The sequence below is a fragment of the Leptonotus elevatus genome, chromosome 3, assembly GCF_054856555.1.
Source record: "Leptonotus elevatus isolate MCC_2025b chromosome 3, RoL_Lele_1.0, whole genome shotgun sequence".
In the NCBI taxonomy this organism is placed as follows: domain Eukaryota; kingdom Metazoa; phylum Chordata; class Actinopteri; order Syngnathiformes; family Syngnathidae; genus Leptonotus; species Leptonotus elevatus.
Genome location: NC_141241.1, coordinates 15,692,467 through 15,702,921, shown reverse-complemented (window position 1 = coordinate 15,702,921; position 10,455 = coordinate 15,692,467). Strand labels below are relative to the sequence as shown.

At 41.0% G+C, this 10,455-nt stretch overlaps 1 protein-coding gene across 1 annotated transcript; it reads right to left on the bottom strand.

The window, feature by feature from the left end:
* Nucleotides 1-1,969: 1,969 nt before the first annotated feature.
* On the bottom strand, nt 1,970-8,681 carry ctcf (CCCTC-binding factor (zinc finger protein)). Its single transcript, XM_086071971.1, has 13 exons — nt 8,531-8,681; nt 6,941-7,210; nt 6,681-6,860; nt 6,004-6,370; nt 5,756-5,926; nt 5,502-5,635; nt 5,246-5,366; nt 5,011-5,160; nt 4,763-4,923; nt 4,499-4,681; nt 4,275-4,413; nt 4,042-4,191; nt 1,970-3,352 (listed from the first exon to the last, which is right to left on the bottom strand). The coding sequence occupies exons 2-13, from the start codon at nt 7,187-7,189 to the stop codon at nt 3,102-3,104; spliced, it is 2,256 nt and encodes a 751-aa protein (XP_085928097.1). The 5' UTR covers nt 7,190-7,210; nt 8,531-8,681; the 3' UTR covers nt 1,970-3,101.
* Between the last annotated feature and the right edge of the window lie 1,774 nt (nt 8,682-10,455).

Here is a 10,455-nt window from a genome sequence, read left to right as displayed (position 1 = left end):
CCCAAGAATAAAGTCAACATTTTTTTCATGAAAAACTTTAATTCTCCCTAGTCAAAACATATGAGACAAAACCTTTTTTAGGTTTGATATGTGAAAAACAACACCTGAAGGTTTACAGGAATAAAACTGAAATACAAGAAAAAATTAAATGATCGGAGCATAAATAATAATAAATGTTTGAAATTTAAAAAAAAAAAAAATAATTTTAAATGGCAACAAAGTTGTTATATTGAAAAAGATAAAAGTAAAAATATAAAAATAAAATATGTAATTTTGCAGGAATAGTCAAAATGTTATTAGTAAAAATAATAAAATTTTAGGGGAAACAACTGACCGAACGAAGCTGTCATCCAATTACTATGTGTTGTACTTAATAATCATACCTATATAAAAGTTTAAAAACAAAAGCTTCTGAAAATATTAAGTGCTAATACTCAACTTAACATTTTGAGCTGATGATTGACAATACAAAAAAAAATACCCAAGGTCAGCAAAAAATAGTGAATTGGATATTATGTGGGAATGTGCATAGTTTTTGGCCATTTACAAGCAAAACCAACGAATTTGCCAAGGCAGATACAACACATTTTACCGTTTTAAAAACAACTCTTCCTTATTGTACAGTAGCACGGTAGAGCAAGACAAATAAATTATAACTACAGGTACATTTGTAAATACAAACTCTCACAACGTGAAGCGGCACTGCCGGAAAAAATATTATTTTATTTTGAAATACAGCCCCTCCTCCCGGAAAATGAGTATCCGTTAGTTGCTGTGGCAACAAGGATGTCCCTCACTCTGACACTCTTCGTCAGCTGAAGATTCCACGCCGAATCCAAACGGAAATAAAAAGCAGACGCGGGGTTTCCATGGGCGATGAAGCACCAAACGTGTCCCACAACTGCGGCAGCTCCCCAAGAGTGTCGTCGTTATTAAAGCGTGTAGGTTCCATTCAGCTTACATCCAGGTGCTGTAGTTAGTAGCTCCAGGGCCAAGTTGGATCAAGTCAGGCGCTGGACGGGGGGGTAAAAACATGTGGCTGCTCTCTTGCACACTTCCTGCTAAACAGAACGAATACTATTCACTACACAACCCTCCACGCTACAATAGCTACATTTTAAAGCAGTGTGTGTATATAAATTACACTTGTAAACAAATTTAGCCATTACAGAGGGTTATTTATTCTGTATATGACCAAGTAGGATTATTCCATACAATTAAATTTACTTACAACCATAATCCATAATAGATCCATTATAACAACAAATGCATCTGAAGCCATTATTTTTTCTCTCCCAATGCATTGGTCCATCCCCCAAATGCTCTCAAACCGCACTTGTAAAAAATAAAAATACTGTATGTGCTTGCTTGCAGTGCACAATTAAATGGGCCATGTAGAAAAACATTGCAGAGTGGTAATCATCTCTTAACCTCATCTCACACAAGCACTCATGTGACAGGCACATGCTTGGGAGTATGCATGTTTCGGCAAAGCGACTGTGTCATTTTTTATGATCTTTTCAAATTGCAGGATGTGATTGATGCACATTGGCTAATCACTATTAACTGAACAATGACATTGGTTTGCTCATAAAAGTAAAAAAAATACATATATATAATATACACACACACACACACACAATATATATATATATATATATATATGACTAAATTGTACTTGTGAAATGATTTTAGGTGCAAAAGCCTATATAAACTTCCCATATGAAAAACAAAACCAAACGCTTATCTTGCCCCTTCCTTAATTGATCATTAACTTGCAGTCAACAGATAAATGAAAGGAGTTTTAGTATGAAGTACTCCATTTAATAAAATATATTTGCAAGCAAAATACACAAGTGTTTGTGTTTAGCGCTCAACTGGTGTCAATAATCAAAAGCATTGCCTTTTCAATGTACCAAGAATGCACAGAACACTTCCGAGATGCAACTGCACAAACCTAAAACATGAGTCCATGTCTACTTTTTATTGGTTGTACCATCATACATCTGTTCTTAACTGCCAGTCATTTTAAACACCATACTGCCCAAACGGCATTGCATTCGGTACAAAAAAGAAAAATAAATGAACCCAAAGTGGAATGGCTACACAAAGGAGCAAAAAAAAAAAAAACCAAACATTTTCTCTGCACATAGATGTTTTGTACATTATGCATCATCTAGGGATGTTACAGTAGCAAGAGGAGATATAAAGTAAGCAGTCTAGAAGCTTTGATAAACTAGAATAGGTGTTAAAATAGGGTTTTACTAATCACAGCAAAGAAACAAAATAAAAATACAATAAAAATATTCCCAATCATTTTTATTTTTGCTTTAATTAACAACAATAGCATTTCCTGGTTTTTTGGACGTAATTACATTTTTTATCTCCAGTGGCTAGCGGCAGGCTTAAGGAAGTGAAACTGAAAAGCCGATTCAAAAGATGGCTTTTGGAGCGCAGTCTTCCCAACTGAGAGAGGCTCTTCAGCAAGGACATTGAACATGAAATTGAAAAAGTGCAGAACGAGCCATAACCAGGGTGATTTATCTACTTACAATGTTCACAGGACGTGATTGATCCTTGACAATGGGGTAGGTAACAAGTGTAAAAAAAAGAAGAGGAAAAAAAAAAAGGGGGATAAAAATCGGTCTTAGGTGTGCCAAACAATGATTACGCACCTTGATGTTTTGGATCGTTACATGCACGTCTGGATTCAGGGGAAAGAGTAATCGCTGATAGTGTTGCCAGAGTAGATTTATGAAATTGTGATGTACCCATTTTCTACAAATGCTCTAAACACCAAAGACAACAATGGGATGGCTAAAGATACTGTGATCAATTACAGCCAGCCCAAGACAGCGATTTTTAAATCTTTTTGTTTGGTAAATAAATCCATATTAAAAGTCTTTATCACTCGTTCATATCAATGCAAAATTAAAACGCAAGCCTTAAATTACAACAGCGATGTTTTGTCTATGCAGGATGCGTAAAGTGTTTGTAATCCTAAATGCCAAGAATTAGATGTTGCTGTGAACGGGGAGGGGTGTGTGGGTGTGTGTGTGTGTGTGTGTGTGTGTGTTTTACAGGGTCGACCCTTGCGGCCATCACCGGTCCATCATGCTGAGGATCATCTCGGGGGTGAGGTCTCCGTTAGGCGGGGCCTCTGTCAGCTGCATCTCCTGTTCCTCCTGGGACAGCTCCTCCAGCTGAATAGTGGAGTCGCCTTCGCCCACGACCACTTCCTGTGTGACCCCCTCCTCTTCTATGTCGTCTTGCTCGGCGCCCACCTCCTTTTTCACGATGATGTCATCAACCTCTCCGGTGGCTTCGTCCTCCACGCGGATGATGGCGGCCACTGTTGAGAAACCCGTAGGCCAAAGTAAATTTTTGGATAAATCTGTTGTTTTAATCAAACTTTTATTTATTTACTCTAGTAAAATTTGTGGGTATTTGTAGTCACTGCTTTACAGTGACTGCACTGCTCTGTCATCGTTAAACCGCTTTGTATCATTTATAGACACCACATTGTTAAGCAGCTTCCCCATTGGTCAATTTTGGGCTTTTTCTAAGTTTATCTTGGACAAAATGGTTTGTTGTGCGGCTGCAGGCTGTTTTACTCATAGCAGGACAGACTAGAAACCATTAGGTTTGTGGAAGACATTTTCTTACATGTACAACATTTTTGGTTGGGTTGTCTTTGAATAATTTAGCAAAAAATAAGTTAAATAATGGATAGTCGTTAAGCTAATGTTAGCACACTATCAATTTTACCATCAAAAGAATGCGTGTGTGCCATTAATAAAAGAGCAACAGAAAAGTCAATTAGCCAGTACCTTAATGATCATCGTAACCTTTAATTTCCACAACATGTATTTTGGAATCACCTTAACGGTTGAAATGTGTGCAGCCAGTGTTCCCTTTCCCTTCAAACTAATTGACCTCAACCTAACATCTTTTTTTTAATTATCCATCCTTCCCTTTTGAAGGCGAAAATGTTGTTTACGCCAAGGTAATCTATAAAGTCAAGCGCATTGTGTCGCTCACCGTTTGGCTTGTTCTTTGGGGGGCGCCCGCGCTTCCTCTTGACTGGTGGTTCTTCGGGGGCAGCAACGGGAACCACTGGTGGAGCCTGCTCCAATTCAATATCTTCCAATAAATCATCATCATCATCGTCCATCTCATCCAGATCAGGGTCTGAAAATGCGGCGGGGAAAGTTCACTCAAGTCAAGTCATCCATATGCACATGACTGAAACTCCACTGAGAAGTGTACCATACCTGTGTCCTCATCATCATCATCATCATGCCGGTCTTGCATCTTCCTCTTCCTGCCCCGGCGACTCTTTTTGGGCGGAGTTCCGTTTTCGTCTCCAGCAACTTCACCAATGCAGTTCTCGCTGTGGCGCAGCATGGTGTTCTGTGCAATGAGCAACGAGAGAGTCACACACACCGTGCGGAACGATGCGAAGCGGTCCCGGATTTGGACGAGGGTTCGGCCCTACCCTGCGGGTGAACGTCTTGCTACACTTGCTGCAGACGAAGGCGGTGGGCACAAAGTTGGGGTCGTGGTAGCGTTTGAAGTGCATGTCCAGAAGTTGCTTCTGTCTGAATGTTTTCTCACACTGACTACAAGCAAAAGGCTTCTCCCCAGTGTGTGTGCGCTTGTGCATGATCATGTGCCGTTCCTGTGGGGAGGAACAGGTAAGTGTCATGATTCAAGTGGTCCGAATCGCCGCCAAATGTTCGACAGTTTCCCCGTGGCTTGCCTGTTTGCAGCAGTAGTCACACTGGTCGCACTTGAAACGTTTCTCATTCTTGTGAGTCTTCTGGTGTTGGATGAGAGCGTATCGCTCGTGGAAAACCGCATCACAGTAACGACATTTCTTCCCCTTCTCGATAAACGAATGCTGCTTTCGCAAGTGAACGCCTGAGATGGAAAGTGGAATATTTTGGATGAATTTGACAAACAACACGCGTTAAATAGACATTTACGAGTGAACGAGCGCTTTTCTACCGAGGTCGCTCTTGCGTGCGATGACGGTGTCACAATGTGGACAATGGAACTTTGCCACATTCTCCGTGTGTTTCTGCAGAATGTGCATCTTCATGGTGCCGCTCTGGGTGAAACGAGCGTGGCAGATGTAGCACTCGTACGGCTTCTCGCCTACAGCAGGTATCAAAACGGGGTCGTGTAAGTGGATGGTCCTTTAAATGGAGATTAACCTTAGTTCAAATGTTAAGTGTCTTACCCGAGTGTGTCCTCATGTGTCTTTTCAGCTTGTATGTGTCCCTGCTAGCGTAGCTGCATAGACTGCACTGGAAGGGCCGCTCGCCGGTGTGAGAGCGGATGTGCCTCTTCAATTTGCTAACCTGGGAACGGGGCAAGCATGAATTCACGTCAAGAATAAATGTTAGCTTTGTCGAGAAAGTGCATTTGTAAGCGCTGATTAAAGCAACAAAGGACTAGCCTGATGAAATCGTGTGCTAGCAGATGCAATTGCTCACCTCCACACTGCAGTAGTCGCACATGGAGCACTTGAAGGGCTTTTCGTGTGTGTGCTTGTAGCGACGATGACGCACCAACTCTCCACTGGTCACAAAGGCCATGTCACAATCTGTGCATTTGTGTGGCCGAGTGCCTAAAGATTTTTTTGGGTGGGGGGAGAGAATAAAATGAGGACAATTCATCTAACTTTGTCTAATTACCACAAGAAGAAACCAAGCAGGAAGCCATTTCAACCATGTGATATTTTCGCCACCTGTGTGAGTGTTGAGGTGGTTTCTCAGCAGCGTGACTGTCCTGAAGGCCCTTCCGCACAAGTGACATTTATGCGGCCTTTCATCTGTGTGGCTCTTCATATGTCGGTCCAGGTTGGAGCGTCGTGGACAAGTGTAGCTACACAGTTCACACTGGAAGGTCTTCTTTACACCTGGTCAAGTTAAATGAAAATACTGTATTATTATGTGCACCCATTTCTCCCGCCGACATAAAAACAACACAGCATACCTTTCTTCTTGATCTTAGTGGGCTTGGGGGGCTTCATGTTTCCAACAACCTTCTCTGCATTGACCTCAGACAGCAGGCCCTCCTGTTGCTCTTCCTCAAAGTCATAGACGGAAACGTCCATGTCTCTGTCACCCTCCGCGTAGCGCAGGCGGCTCTTTTTCCCCTTCTTTCCTTTGCGGATAGCTGTAATGGGCTGGTAGTCTGGGTCCTTCTGCCATGCCGGTTGAGACTCGGGAAGTTCCTGATCGACCCCGTCGCCTTCCTCCTGTTCCTCCTCTCCCCTCGTCGCTTGAAGCTCATCGTGGACTGCCTGAAGCTCCTCTTGCTCTACAGTCTCCACTTCACCATTGGCCCCCACTTTTACCACCTGAATGAAGATACAATATTCATCTTTTGTAGTCATACTCTTTCAGTATGTCAAAAAAGAAAAACAGGTAAGGCATATACATTTTTTTTTTAGTAATCATCATTAGTCAATTTAGCTTCTTTTTTTGGTCAGTACTTTTTTTTTTTAACTTGAATTTAAGGAGACAAATTAGTACATATATATATATAAAACTTTCACATACTTTTATGTATGCTACCTATACAATCTTCAAACAAGTCTTTGTTTTTGAAAGAGAAGACCTTATTAAATACATCACGAATTTTCTTCCATTAGTCCAGTTATTGCTTACCTGGAAGCCTTCAGGCAAGGGCAGGGTGTGACATATAACTGGCTCTGCATCCTTATTAACTGATCCATCTACATAGGTTGCTTGGAGGCCATCCACTGTAGTTGAAGTCACTGGAACCTGCACTAGTTGAAGCTGTCCAAGTCCTAAAGCGGCACCAGCCTGTTCCTCCATATTTACAACCTACAGACAATATTCAGCAAATATAACCTAACAGAAAACATTTGGTAGATAATTTACCAACGACTCGTCATCCTACTGACCTGAAGGGTGATGATCTGACCCTCATCTCCACCAGTTACAGTAACTGTGCCCCCTCCCTCCAACACCTCTGTCTTCATTTGCAGCAGGGCAGGATCCAGGGCATCCATTACCATCATCTCCATGTTGCCGGGAACTTCCACTGCTTGCGGGGCTCCAGCTGATGCTTGGATCACAGCATCCCCTGCTTCTGGCAGAACCCCCCCTTCAGGAGCCAGAGCAGTCTCCATGGAAACGATGTCGCCCTCCATGGTGACGGGCCAGTTAACACTCTAAGTGTGGTCAAAAGTAGAAGTGTCGGTGTCGTTATGTTACACGTGGGAGACAAGGAGTCTGAATATGTTCATTCACAAGAGAGAAATGTGTAAAGGGGAAAACATAATTGGACAAATTTGAGCCACTTTCAAAGTTCCAAATTATTGGATGTCTCAAAGATTATCCCGACGATTATCCTGGGGTGGGTGTAAACTAAGGTTGCTCCCGTCCATCCTTTTTCTCTAACTCTTGTACTCATTTGGTTCGCATGTGAGCTGAATGTCTTGGTCAACTGACTTGGCCAAAAGGTGTTATAAGATTCGAACCCCCAGCCACAAAAATTGGTTTAAGTGCTACCCACCCCCACAACGTACCGTCAAAATGTCACTATCTTTCCATGAAGTTTGTTGTAAATGGAAATTTATATAATTCACTGAAAACTAGTTTGCGCACGTTTCCTTTACCACGTTAGACTTTTGCGCTATCGGGTTTTTCAGGTCTTCGTAACCGGAAACCAGATAGCTGAAGGTGAGGGGTGAAGATAGGGTTTTGCGCAACACTATCCAGGATAACTTTTAAGAGGTAGTTAAAAAAAAAAAAAAAAACTAAAAAGACCTCTCTTTCTGGTCACACACCTGACGAAGCCATGTGTTACACGCGGGTATTGCAACCGCAACTTAGTTTGGTGACATATGGGACCCGCTTGTAGCGAAGCAGCCAAACGCGCACAATAAACCGGACGCAAACGGCATCAAAGCGGCGGATTGAGCCCTTGCACACACAAAAATGTGGCACTTAGCATCCTCGTGAGTCTAACCTGTGCGGATAAGACATTTGCTATGATAGCGTGTTGCGGTTCCACCGAAGTGGATCAATTCCAAAGTGGCTCTTCTGATTAAAAAAATAATGCTGGAATGAGAATCGACCGTTTCTTTGTATACGTGACAGATTTCATACTAAACGCCCCAGCGGCGCAAACTAAAACGAGAACTTATATTTGTTTGTTGACTGGGAGGCGCGAGGACGATTGAAAACAGGAAACAAAGGGCACGATAAGATGGACGTCAGGCCTAAAGTAAGTTTAAAGAGAGGCACACATTCAGACGACCATCGCCAAGTAGTTAACACGAAATAGCACGCAAAAAGCACGAAAACAGTCGTCCGAGACAGGGAGTTGGAGTTTAGAGACAGATTTAGTGAATATTGGATAACGATAGAGGGAGACAAACACCCCCCGCCAGTCGGTAACGTTAAGCCCCACCGTGACACCTAGAGGCCGACGCCAGCTCCTACAAAAACGTTTCCATGTTTGCGGGCAAAGGATCGCTTCGACTTACCGTAGAGTGCTTGTTTTATGGTTATATTAAGTTCGGTGCCTGTCGAGTGCGGCCGATCACTTCAATCCTCCGTGGACGTGCGAAAAAGCTGTGCGCAGGCCTGATAATTTTCTCCCGCTTTAGAATAGAGGGCCTCACACAAAATGGCGGTCGTTAAGAGTGAATGCGCATGCGCACACCTAAGGCCCGGCGGTGAAGGGGCGTGGTCCAGATGGGAACGAGGCGCCAGATTTGAATTCACGCGTGGGCGTGGCGACCGAGACACGCGCGTCATTATTTGGACTGTTAAGGCAAAAAAATTACATGTTCATGGAACTGTGCGATATTTGCGCTGTCAGTTAAGGTTATAAAAACAACAACAACAACTACAACAAGCATTTGGTAATTTAGGCAGTCGTTCACAGAATCAACCACACGGGGGCGTCTGGTCTCCTAACTAGTGCATTGTGATATCTTGCCGAGCCCACCCGGTTTCTGCTAGAACTTCTGCATAGTGTTTTTTTTTTTTTTTTGTGGTGGTGGTGGAGGGGTTTAGAGCACAGCCTCTGCAGATGCTTCACCAACTGAGGATCAAGATGAAAATAAAGTACATGAATTTCTTCAACATCATTTTTAATACAGAATAAAAATGCTGTTGTTGTTTTTCACTTATTTGTACTGTACAGGCGACTGAGGCGCTTTCTTTAATCTGGTCCACTGAGAATTTACATTTGTCAAACGTCTCTAATATTTAATCTAATCTAGTTTTTTTCCCCTTTCATTTGGAACTTGTTAAATAAAATACATGTATTCATTTGTTTTAATTATTTGTTGAATTTATCCATCCCAACGTTTTTAAATTGAGTAATTGTAAATATAGATGTTTTATATTTGTGGCATATCTGTTCATTTAAATCATAAATTTTTGTCCTTACCACCAACGTTTGCCCACTTCTGGTCTAACATAACTGTAGAATTGACAATAAATCTTTAGTCTTGAATCTTAAAGTAACATTCGAGTCAACTATAAATATAGTATGTGTCTGTGTAAACATAATGTAAAACAATGTTGCTAATGATTTTGTTATTGTTTGGCAATGTTTATTATGTCAACGTTAATTTATATTGACATATTTTATTATTTATTACTATCATTTTGCCTATGCTTATTCATCGTGCATTATTGGTAGAATTATTAACATGGAATTAAAATAGAACATGGGGTGGGATTTCACAAATCTGAACTCTGAAACCTGGACTTCTTCCCAATACTTTTTGCAAATTGAAAATTGAAAGTGTTTCATTTTGTATTTTTTCGTTTTGTTTTTATGATAAAAAACAACAACATTTAATTAAGAAATTAATTGAGAAAATGAAAAGTAACTCTTTAGTTTGTTCAACCTACCGTACCCTTCTGAGCCATAATAGGTTTGTGTGAGAAAAAAAAGAAGTATTTTCTAAACATTTCCAGTTGTATTTCCAAATATAAAGAAGTTCTGCAATGACTAATATGATGTGTGGAAATTTTGACAAAGTATCCGCAAAGTAGTTAGCTTTATGTTTTACATTTATTCTAAATGTTTTAAGGCTCTAAAACCTCTCACCACACAGTTAACACTTTTCTCATCAAGGCATTTACATTTTCCCACATTTCTCTTATTTAAACATTCTCAATGCTTAAACCTTCATAAACTTTATAAAATAGGTACATCAGTGTAAAAAAGGAAATGCATGCAAAATTGCAAAACGTGAAACAGTCAGGCCGTGAAAAGTGAACCGCTTTATAGTGAGGGAACACTGTACATCATTTCATTTAAGGACGTGCACAATCCAATAAAAATACAAAATAGTCCTGCAAAACCTTTCTATGTAATGGACAACCCTTTGTACTAAGTAAGCGCTGCATCTCTTATGTAAATTTCACTGATTTGTATTTTGAATGGCGC